An 11,906-nucleotide genomic window follows, 5' to 3' on the forward strand; every position below is an offset into this window, starting at 1 on the left:
GAGTTGAAGTAATCGAATACAAGTAGATGAGAATTGATGCTGATATAATTTCTGATCAAAATTAGAGTTATTTGAGAAGCCGTTCGTTAAAGTCCTTCAAGAAGTTAGATTATCATTCTACTAGTAGAATTATTCGACATTTAATTGACTGCCTTTCGGTTTGACCCATTAAACTACGTCATTGAACCTTTCCAAGTCTTTTTCCTGGTAAGAGATAGAAAGAAATCGTGACACCGCGTTTTGTCGTTTCTACCTTTTTCTAGACTTCTGCTATGTTTGTCATGTATTGTTTTTTTGTTGTGATGGTCAGAAATAAAAACAAACTGAACTGAAAAACATATTAGGCACCTTTACTAAAAAGTAGAGGCTCACTAGTGAATTTCGGAGGGAGGGGGCGCGAGATGGTGGTCACACTGCTTTGTTAATCGAACTATTACAATTTTTACTCATCCGCTTAGGCCTTCTATCATGCTTTTCATATTCACATACCTAATAATTCAAGCCAGTGAATAACAAAGTCTACACAGAGAAAGATTTTATTGGTCTTCGCAAACACCGACTGGCAACATAGAAACACCATTCAAAGGTACCACGACAAATCGACCATCTATCGTTGAACCTTCATTCTATGGTCCTGTGCTAGAAAGGCAGAAGACTAAACTTATCTAACCTCATCGCACATAGCAGCGAAGTCTTCCTGATGCATGGTGACGTCAATACCGAATTTATACGTCACAGAGCTGAAGAGTTCTACAAAGTGATGCAGCAATTCCTGGAGTGATGTCACTGATATTGTATTGATGGTTGAGATTGTGGAACGTACAACTGCGGCTGGTTGTGGGGTCGACATGGCGGGGGCGGCGGGGGCTGAGATTCATCTTGGATTGGTACAGTGATGAGGTTACTACTTGGACGGGGTTGGGCTTCAGATGATGGAACGACCGGAGGAGTCGATGTCGGTACAAGCATGAATGGGTCGTTCAGTGGATTATGGATCAAAGTAGGGGGAGGAACAGTGATGGGAGGAGGGGGAACATTAGGGGGCGGAACACTGACAGGAGGCAACACAATGGGATGAGGAATCACAGGAAGAGGTTTATGTCGGTGATCAATGTGAGCTTGAAGATCCCGCTGAGAGAGATATGTCCGTTTGCAAGTGTTAGTGAGGGGGCACAACCATACTGTCCCAAGAGGGCACTGCTCGATCCGCTGAACATTGTTCTTGCACCTGCAATAAACATAAAATATTAAACACATAAAAATGTCACTGAAACTAAATGCACGTCAAACAACAAGTCACTGACCTGGGACAGTTGTGGCCGGTTTCTTTAGCGCAGGAAAAGCAGAAGACATGTTTGCAAGGAAGCTGCAATGGAGGGATGTTTGTTACACAACAAAACTATTTATTAAACAACAAACGATTTTATCAATGCTCAAGGTACCATCCTATTGACTACCACAGATGGGTATCGGTACTTTAAAAGTCATCTGATACTGGTACTTATTTAAAAAGTACCAGTACCGGTTACCGGATTACTTTAGCACGTAGCCTATGCGGTAGCAGTATTCGGTACTTTTCAAATTTTATCAAAAGGTGAAATTTCAGGGTCCACGTCTTTTAGGCGCAGACAGTTAGGCGCCGGTCAAATAGGCGCGCACACTGTGGCGTCTGGATATTTAGGTGCGGAGCACTGTGGCGCCCGTTCATTTAGGTGCCATTCCTAGTAAAGTCTGCAGATTGTATCAGCTTGGCAGGTAGGGCAATGCTTTTCACAAAAAATGTTACATTGAACAGAAAAATATGTTGTTTTGTTAATGCGCGTGTGGAGATGAGGTGCGAGACAACGCTCTACTACTCTTGATAGTAGCGCATCTCCACAGGACATTTGCTATGCATCCTGAACACAGGTTGCCGCCAGATGGAACTTTACTTAATCTGTTATCTTTCGCAATTGCTTCTACTCGGGATAGATTGGTCGTACGGCGAGTTCGTATGAGACAACGCTCTACAACATGAATACATTTCTATCGGGCATATGAACCCTAGCTATAAGTTGCAAGCATAATGGTGCGACTTTGCTCGTTATTACACCTAGTCGGGGTTTTGACGAAAAACTAAGTTACTTTTCACTCAAGCCTACCACCCGCTTGAATATAGGCTACGGTATATTTTTTACTGATGTTTAGTGTATCATAGTTATTATTTTACTCACTAAAAGTGAACTCAGTCATGTTCGGAAACTTGAATAATTTATTGATAAAACTTTCGCCGACGCAAACCTGGACTAACAACAAATAAATGCCGAACACACGCATTCAAATACAGTATATTTTTCTGTTCAATGTAACATTTTGTGGGAAAAGAATTATCCTACCTGCCACGCTGATACAATCTGCAGACTTTATTAGAAATAGCACCTAAATGAACGGGCGCCACAGTGCTTCGCACCTAAATATCCAGACGCCACAGTGTGCGCGCCTATTTGACCGGCGCCTAACTGTCTGCGCCTAAAAGACTTGCTCCCAAATTTCAAGGGCTGCAAACGAAATGTTTTTGGACACAAGCACAACACGAGATTAAAGGCTGTGTTAACTGGTGAAACTTGTCTAATCCATCTTGAGTAATCTGCTTGAACACTTGCACACAAGTAATCTGCTTGGATACAAGATAAAGCAGATCTCAAATGTTTAGATTAGATTTTGTTGTAATACTGAATGTTTCTCTAGTATTTCTTACGCAATGTAAAATTAGTTTTCTTTTGAAGGTTTGATAAGGGCTAGATGCAAGCCGAAAACGTTCGTTATTGTGCTTTTTGTTTTTATAACGTTAAATGCTGTGTTGTTGCTCAGTTATGTCTGTTTAAGGTTAAAAAAGTAACCTCTCTACCCAAATGCACAGTCAAGGTCACAACTCACCATCCTGCCATAGCTCCGTATGGGGAGAGAGCATGTCTCACAAACGTGGAACATCGGATCTTTCATCTTCCTCCCAATCAAGTTAATCTGCAAATGCATTGTTGGGTTAAAGCCAGGGTTGTAGTGGGTAGCTGCCGGGGTGGGCTGGATTATTTATTAAACAAAATTGGTTTTTTAAAAGGATATGGCTCGATCTACAAAACTAGTATGAGGAGTTCTGTTTCAACTTCGAAGTTGTTAGAGAAAAAAACTAGTGGCACCACCTGTGATGGAATAAAAATTTCTCTCAAAAGTTTTATTTTCAACAACTAATCACATAAATAATACAAAGCTTGGGTGTTCACCGGGATTGTTATCTTTTCTAGCATTTGTTTTGTTGCAGTTTTTTTTGTCCCATACTTGATTCAAGTGTCGGGTAATAATAATCATGGTTTTATTTGCGCCCATTGCGATAACATACAGTACACTGCGATCACAGATGCGATACAACAGACGACAGGAAGCAGCAAAGTGACATATAGTCTTCGAGTCAGCTGCTCCCCTTATTTTGGCTTGCCTTTAAGTGTCTTTCGCTGAGACACAGCCGCGTGCTCTGGAGCGGTGTCGAACCCACGTCCTTTCGAACGTCGCGCAGACGTTCTCACCACTCGGCTACGCAGCCGAGTGGTGAGAAGATAAGGTTCTCATTATACTAAGCCTTCAGCACTAAGGAGAGTAGGGTGGCCAGTTCCTTTCTCTCGGCCGCCTTTCCTGCAGAAATTATGCCCACCCAATTTATTACACCCTGGGTAGAGGCGAGCAGTGTTTTCAACAACCAACTGAAGGCGAGAGTCAAACCAGGTTGGAAAGCCATAATTGGGGGTCCAAGTCTTTTAGGCGCAGACTGTTAGGCGCCGGTCAAATAGGCGCACACACTGTGGCGTCTGGATATTTAGGTACGGAGCACTGTGGCGCCCGTTCATTTAGATGCTATTCCTAGTAAAGTCTGCAGATTGTATCACATACAGACATATTTTTTTGTTCGATATAACATTTTGTGTGAAAAGCATTGCCGGTTTAAGCAGCTTCACTCACGGAAGCCATGACATATTTTTTTGTTAAATACAACATTTTGTGTGAAGAGCATTATCCTACCTGCCAACCTGATATTGCGCGCCTATGTGACCGGCGTCTAACTGTCTGCACCTAGAAGACTTGCTCCCATAATTGGAAAGCCAATGCCTTATATCCGTTGCACCATCCAACCGCTATTATTGGTAGAAAAAATAAACAAACAAACTAATGTATCTGTTTGAATTAAATTCTTGTTTCATTTAGCAACCAACAACTCACTGCCTAGGGGCATGTTTTTCACATGAATGCATATCGCATGAATAATATATAGCCAATCAAGCTGGTTCATTGCAATAAAAAAAAAATTCGGCTGTTTTTATGTGATGAAACCCATTTTTGTCAAAAAAAGGTTTTGAAGCGTATTGTTGCCCATAAAAACCCTGGTGGGCTGGGTTTTATTAAAAAGCTTGGGTTAGTTACAGTCCTGGTTGAAGCGGACAAGAACACAATAAAACTATACAAAGAACTTGCAAAAACCTGAATGTCTCTGTCGTTCTCCTTTGTGTGGCCGCCACGGTGGTGGGTGAAGCGATTCTCGCTGAAAGTTTCTAAAACAAATAAAACAAAATGAAAGCGGCCACTTTAGGTTCCTCAAGCGCACTACCACAGTAGTACCACACACCCCAGGAGTCGAACCAGTGCTGCTTGATCTTGACAGTTTCTTTGTTCGTAAAGCCAGACTTTCAAACATCTTTGCAGAGGATTGTCAAGATCGATCTCAATTAATACAAAAGAGCCAGAATAAGCATGGACCCAGGCCGGTCCGGGATTTTTTGAACAGAAATTTTTGGCTAAATCTAGTGAAGTCCATGACACACACTCAGTTGAATTTTTAACTGGAGAATATTGTGAAACCAGCGGGAATCACTTTTATAGGATGTTCAGAATACCAAGGCGCCACGTAGCATCCAGGACAAGATTTGACTCTGTTCTTGAAAGACCAAGGTGGTAACTGAGAAAATATTTTGGGTTGTGTTCGAGAACGAGATGGTTTGTTAATATATTGTGAGTCCTACTTTCTTTCATCAGTTAAATTAGCCAGGAGTTGTCCTTCATTTTATTTGTGCTGTAGCGCCAGTCAGTGTACTGGCAATTGAAGTCATCAGCAAGGGCACTGACTGGGCAAGATTACACATGCGAGGGTGGGGGCTTGCCGGCTTGTAGATGTTGACGATTTAAGTGAAAGTTTCATGCTCATTTACACAATGAACATGAAAATGTGCCTAAACATGTTAGATGAACATTGGGGTAATCTCTCTATGGGTCTGCTACTATTGGGAGAATCCGATTCAGAGAAATCCCTATTCGGAGACAGTTTTTTTCGGGGAATTGTAAAATCACAACGGCATAATATGTACATTGAAAGGAATTAGCTTACAATCATCGAGAAATGAATGATCACCAAATTTAAAAGTTAGTTTTAACAATCTTGCTTTCTGTTGCTTAACATTAAGATTAAGGTGTTTTTATAGCCTGCCTGATAATAACACGATATGGTGATAGCCGGTCATAGTCCGCCACAAAAGTTGAAAAAATAGAGATGCTGACGACCGCATCAAGAAACTTGTTTGCTTCCATGGGCAATTGGGCATAGTAATGTTCCACCTCAGTCCATGTGGGACTTCCTATGTGGTATCAGCGATAATTTCCAAATAGATGCATGAACTGTTATTTTTTGTTTGTTTTGTTATTTGACATCGATTGAATCATCTCCAGCGTTTTTGTATTGACTTGTTAAACCAGGGAAGAATTTTCTAATAGTTGAGGATTCGAATATATTCTAAGTTTGCATACAGACGATGACGCAGGATACATGTCAATTTTATGTGAGCAAACATTTTAATTTATTAACTCAAAAATAAATTTAATTCGCTTCTTATTTTTCGCTAAATTTCAATTCAATTTATTTTTCTTTGTCAGAATGCAAAAAAAAATGATATTGTGGAATAAAATACAAAATTCTCTAAATAAACAGAAGGCGACGTTGGATTTGTAGAAGGCGTCGTTGGATTTTCAAAAAATCTCCGAAAAGGCTGTCTCCGAATCGGATTCTTCAAAACGGCCATTCTCTCTCTCTATTATTGCGGTTTACTAGAAGCGCTCTGTTCCTTGTCGACCACTCTGGAGTCAGACCACCTTCTTCACCACAAAGTTTCTGCTCCTTCAAACGAGCAACCCTGTTGAATGAAACCATGATACCTATTTGTGTAAGCCGTTCAACTTCTGTTTAATGAAGCTGACAACAAAACATCTCTGCGGTCAATCGGCTGGACTGAAAATGGAAACATGAATGGAAGCCAAATACTGTACCACCAGACTGTGATCTTTCATCATCAACATCCAATCCATAGGCCTGTGCCCCCAGGGCAGACATGGATATTGGGTAAGCATCAACCATTCTTATAAGTGCATCAAGGTATTCTGTTCAACAGTGCACTATTGGAAATGGCACCTTCCTCTTCTTCAAATGTAGTGCTGAGGAACAGACCATGTATATAAGTAAACCTTGTAAGGCCATGATAAATAAGCAATAACTTGCTTAATGACACCACTGAAGGTGAAAGAAGATTTCAAATGTTTGCTGAAACATAAACTTAGCTGCTGTGCTACGGCTCCATACTGTTTATTCAAATTTCAGAATGACAAAGTGCTGTAACTATTTCGCTTAGGACTGTGTTGCATGTTAGTAAACGACTAAACGTATGTAATATGTATAAAATAAAATATTATCTAAAACCCAACCTAACAAACTCAAATTCAATAACTTAAGCTTTATCTAAACGGAAAACAAAAATATTGATGCACTCAAGAGCAGATCTGTGGTGAAATAAAATAACTTTTCTTATACTTCAGTTCTATGATATGAGTAATTATTGAGTATGTCTAGTATCTACCAATTCAGCAAATAACAATAGTTACAGGTACAGTACACATAACCAATAACCATGCAATACATTAGGCTTCTATACTTTGTCAGTTTTGTCAGTTGCTGATTCCAAACTGCTGATAAAGGTTAGGGTTAGGGTGTCGGCTGCGTAGCTGAGAACGTCTGTGCGACGTTCGAAAGGACGTGGGTTCAACACTGCTCCAGAGCACGCGGCTGTGTCTCGGCAAAGACACATAATGGCAAGTCAAACTAAGGGAAGAAGCTAACTCGAAGAGTATTGATTGATTGAATCTTTATCCTCGGACTGGGAAAGCTTCTTGCAGAGCTTAATCCTGGCAGTTTCGCATACTTGTAGAGGCTTTGAATCACTGACGCAGGCCCGGTCACCCAGATTGACAGAGTGAAGTTTCCGATTGTTGAAGACTTGAAGTCTTGTTGCTGGGGAACTATTCCATCCATTAGATGCCGCTGAATGAAGAGCAGTCTTTAACGTGCGTTGCTCAAGCGCACACCCCGAGAGTCGAACCAGCGCCGCTTGATCTTGAAGCTTCTTCGTTCCAGAAGTGACGCGCTAACCAATTGAGCTATCGGGGCGGCTGGGTCTGCTACTATTCGGCGAGTCCGATTCGACGAGTTCCCTATTCGGCGAGAGCCCTTTTCGGCGAGTGCCCTATTCGGCGAGGCTTTGAAATTTTTGAAAGGAAATTATCGGGTACCGTAGCCTAATTATAATTGCCGTTTTTACATCGTTTTAACGTCGCTAAACGTTGAAATCGTGCAGAAAGGAATAAAAAGAAAATGTTTGAACTATTCAATTAAAATTCGTCATGTCAGTTCAGTTGTTTTTATTTCTGACCATCATATGAAAAACAATACACGTCAACATAGCAAAGGTAGAAGCGACAAAACGCAAACGTTAAAACGTGCTTGAATTCGTCATATCAGTTCAGTTGTTTTTCTTTCTGATCATGATAGCAAAAACAATACGTCAACATAGCAAAGGTGTAGTGTAGAAAAAGGTAGAAGCGACAAAACGCGAACGTTAAAACGTGCTTGTGACCGAAGTAAGTTATTGAGATGAAAGAAATTTGGCACGGTCGCAACACTTTCAGAAAAATTTAAGATATGAAGGAAAAATAAAACCAAGAAAATGTTACAAAAAAAAAAAAATAGATCACGTTTATGTCTATAAGTTAGTACTTTTGAATGGTTAAAATGATTAGTTTGGACCAACAAATGTGTGGCCTACAGCTTGGATTGAAAGGAAATTATCGGGTACCGTAGCCTAGTTATCCCGACCAGCAAAAAATTGTTCCAAGAACACAGTTCATTTTTACATTGTAGTAACAGAATGAAAAGGCTAAACAAATGTGTGGCCTATTGTGTTAACGTCGCTAAACGTTGAAATCGTGTAGAAAAGGGAGCTTTTGCTGACTAGGATACTTTGAAACTGAGAAACATTCACAGAAGCCCTACGATTTGTTCCATGAACCCATTTAGCATAACATTTCATTTGTACATTGATTCAACGTCTGAATACATTATCTTAAAAATGCAACGTATCATAGGGCTTCTGTGAATGTTTCTCAGTTTCAACGTATCCTAGTCAGCAAAAGCACCCTTTTCTACACGATTACAACGTTTAGCGACGTTAAAACGATAGGCCACACATTTGGTTAGCCTTTTCATTCCGTTACTACAATGTAAAAATGAACTGTTAGGCTACCTGGGTTCTTGGAACAAATTTTTGCTGGTCGGTATAACTAGGCTACGGTAGCCTACCCGATAATTCCCTTTCAATCTAAGCTGTAGGAGTGTAGGTCACACATTTGTTGATCCAAACTAATCATTTTAACCATAGGCGCTTAAGCCGTGGGGGCCAGGCCCCCACGCATATTTCCGCGTGGGAGCAACTTTTTATGCGGCATTGATACATAAAACAATAGATGAACTAGCGATCGGCAGTCAGGAAAACATTTTTAAATACAAACCGCAACAGCTTCGCAGTAAATAATCACTAGATCGAGTAGCGATGCTACAATCCCACCCCAGACAAAAAAATCTGTCATTTTTACGTTGATTTAACGTCTGCAGACGTTGAATCAATGTAAAAATGACTGATTTTGCTGCCTGTGACATAGCAAAAATCTACCATTTTGCGTCGATTCAATGTCATCAGATGTTGAATGCACCCAAAAACAACATAATTTGCTACGTTGACGCAGCGTGCGTTTAACTTAATGCGCTTGCAAACAGCCTCCTGTCGCTTTCGAAAGTCGAAACCTCTGCAGAGAATTGTCGCGGCAGTTAATCGGTTGCTGTGAAAATGAACTTGAAGTCTCGGCCCGAGGTTACCACTAACCAACGTAACAAGGGCTGGTACAAACCGCACTGCCCACAGTCGCACAAGCGGCATAATCAACACAACAACGGACTCGCGCAAACTGCATGGCGCACACACGTCCGTTGCCATAGAAACCCGATCAAAGGCGGGGGAATATGCGCATCTTTTGTTTCATCTGCAACACGAAAACGGGCGTATTACAGCGAATTGAAACTTGAAAGCTGGTCAGCCATAAGTTGCGATATTGTAGTGAAAAGGGAGCAATGTCAAGTCGAAAACTTAATCAAACGTCTCTCTGTAACTATTTTTCAAGGGCTGTTTACGGATGTCAGCAACTTTTAAATTTATTAAAGGTGACGTGCTGTTGAATTGATGTAAACATGAATGATTTTGCTTTCAACAGGTATATTTTCAAGCATATGATCAAGTTAGTATTTTCATTCCATTTACAGTATATATACCTTTTAGTAAACCTTTTCGTCTCTTGTTTCATGCTAATAAATCTAGTTCGTTGCTAAACTTTATGTTGCGCTTAGCTTAAAGAGTCGCAGTCCATCAACCGCTAGCCAACGCAGACGCATAGCATGTGTTTTAGTCGAGCTTTGTTTATAATAATTAACGGTAGGTCGAACGTAGCGATAACTCCGAGTGTGGCAATAAAAGCAATCCTAGTGTGACGACATAATTACGTCATCCATCTGCGTGACATTTCGCTGAATTTACATTGCTGCTGATGAAACACGCTTTCGCCCCCACGGCCAAAAAAATAGTTAGGCGCCTATGATTTTAACTATTCAAAAGTACTAACTTATAGACATAAACATTATTTTTTTTGTAACATTTTCTTTGTTTTATTTTTCCTTCATATCTTAAATTTTTTTGAAGGTGATGCAACCTTGCTAAATTTCTTTCAACTCAATAACTTACTTCGGTCACAAGCACGTTTTAACGTTCGCGTTTTGTCGCTTCTACCTTTTTCTACACCTTTGCTATGTTGACGTGAATTGTCGCTTCTACCTTTGCTATGTTGACGTGTATTGTTTTTCATATGATGTTCAGAAATAAAAACAACTGAACTGACATGACGAATTTTAATTTAATAGTTCAAACATTTTATTTTTATTCCTTTCTGCACGATTTCAACGTTTAGCGACGTTAAAACGATGTAAAAACGGCAATTGCAATTAGGCTACGGTACCCGATAATTTCCTTTTAAAAATTTCAAAAACTCGCCGAATAGGGAACTCGCCGAATCGGACTAGTTGAATCGGACTCGCCGAAACGAGCCATTCCGGGGCGGCTATATGTCACTTTGATGCTTCCTGTTGTATCGCATCTGTGATCGCAGTGTACTGTATGTTATCGCAATGGGCGCAAATAAAAGCATGATTATATATTATTATTAGGTCACATCATTACCTTGTCTCCACTCCCGCCCTTCTTCGCGAACATTGTCCTTGTACCGTGGATGATATTTTTGATTGTATGACCCATCATGCCGTCGCTTCTTGTGGGGCAAATTACAGTTATCCATGTTTACAACTCAATGCAAAAGGCCAATAACAATGTTCAGTTGTAACTATAACCCTTGAAAATAGCAGTACCGGTATTACAAATATTGTTGTTTTATACAGTAGGCTACCTGGTATTTCAAAGAAACATATAAAACACCAACGACCAAACTTGAGAGTTAAAACTTTTATAAGGCATAAAAACCCACGAGATTAAAATCCAGCTTTGACTAAATATTGTTATTTTGAAAACTTTAGTGTCATTTATGGACAGCCCCTTATGAATCTCATACCTAAACAGCAAATCTAGAGCTCGACCGATATATCGGTCAGCCGATATATATCGGCCGATATCAGGTGTAACCGATATATTGTATCGGCTATTTTTCGCCGATAAACATCGGCCAGCAAAATCACACTCAAAACCAGCCATACATGCCTTTAGAAGAAACACAAGTTGCTCAAATGTGCTTGCATAGCATGAACAATTGTTGCAAGAATATAATTTCCCGCCCATGCTAGTGCGCGCATCTAGAAAATGTTAATACTGTACTGTATCCCTTAGCTTCCATTCAAGCAGGAAAACTTTTGAGTTTTATGTTGCTTCAACGATTGATGACATTGAATCAGTGTAACAATTTTTAGGTAAATTTTTCGCTAAGAATCGATGAGAGTACCGGTGTACTTCTACACTAACCACACGCAACTTATTTCAAGTCTTACGTCACAATGTCTGGCTTTGATCTCCGAGTGATATTGATAAGGCAAGATTCGTTACAAAATTAGATATACGAGTAGGCTATCACAGCAAGATGCACCAAAATTTGTCAAGTTTTGGTATTACAGTAAGAAAGAAAAGGCCCAGGGAAAATTAACTTTTGCTCACATGACATGCAAAAAATAAACCCAAAGAAAAAAGCCTAGTGAAACTTTGTACAGAAGAAAATAGTAGCGTCATTGTAGAAGTTTTCCGACCCGTGCCCAGAGCATTGTGACGCAAGAAGCCACATGACCTCGTTCTGTGGAAGTTAATCAGTTATGTGGCGTATTGCAGCTACACGGCGCTTTGACTCTCCAAGCGCACCTCGTTGGTCTGATGAAAGCCTTCGCTGAAGTTTAAAAAAGCCTTTCAAAC

At 40.3% G+C, this 11,906-nt stretch overlaps 1 protein-coding gene across 2 annotated transcripts; it reads right to left on the reverse strand.

Annotated features, from left to right (window-relative positions):
• Positions 1-539: 539 nt before the first annotated feature.
• Positions 540-10,842, reverse strand: LOC145782292 (uncharacterized). Of its 2 annotated transcripts, XM_082594078.1 has the most exons (5): positions 10,680-10,842; positions 4,507-4,577; positions 2,917-3,003; positions 1,305-1,366; positions 540-1,228 (listed from the first exon to the last, which is right to left on the reverse strand). In XM_082594078.1, exons 1-5 carry the CDS (start codon positions 10,792-10,794, stop codon positions 784-786), a joined length of 780 nt encoding a protein of 259 aa, XP_082450204.1. In that variant the 5' UTR covers positions 10,795-10,842; the 3' UTR covers positions 540-783. The 2 variants fall into 2 exon arrangements, with proteins under 2 accessions (XP_082450204.1, XP_082450205.1); XM_082594079.1 differs by lacking the exon at positions 2,917-3,003.
• Between the last annotated feature and the right edge of the window lie 1,064 nt (positions 10,843-11,906).

This window comes from Aplidium turbinatum, chromosome 13, assembly GCF_918807975.1.
Source record: "Aplidium turbinatum chromosome 13, kaAplTurb1.1, whole genome shotgun sequence".
In the NCBI taxonomy this organism is placed as follows: domain Eukaryota; kingdom Metazoa; phylum Chordata; class Ascidiacea; order Aplousobranchia; family Polyclinidae; genus Aplidium; species Aplidium turbinatum.

Excerpts from the sequence above, each read along its gene's own strand:
- LOC145782292 (XM_082594078.1), bottom strand. The coding sequence starts at position 10,794 with ATGGATAACTGTAATTTGCCCCACAAGAAGCGACGGCATGATGGGTCA. Across the intron at positions 1,367-2,916 it reads TACGGAGCTATGGCAGGATG|CTTCCTTGCAAACATGTCTT; the intron begins GTGAGTTGTGAC and ends CCTCCATTGCAG. Across the intron at positions 1,229-1,304 it reads ACCGGCCACAACTGTCCCAG|GTGCAAGAACAATGTTCAGC; the intron begins GTCAGTGACTTG and ends TGTTTATTGCAG.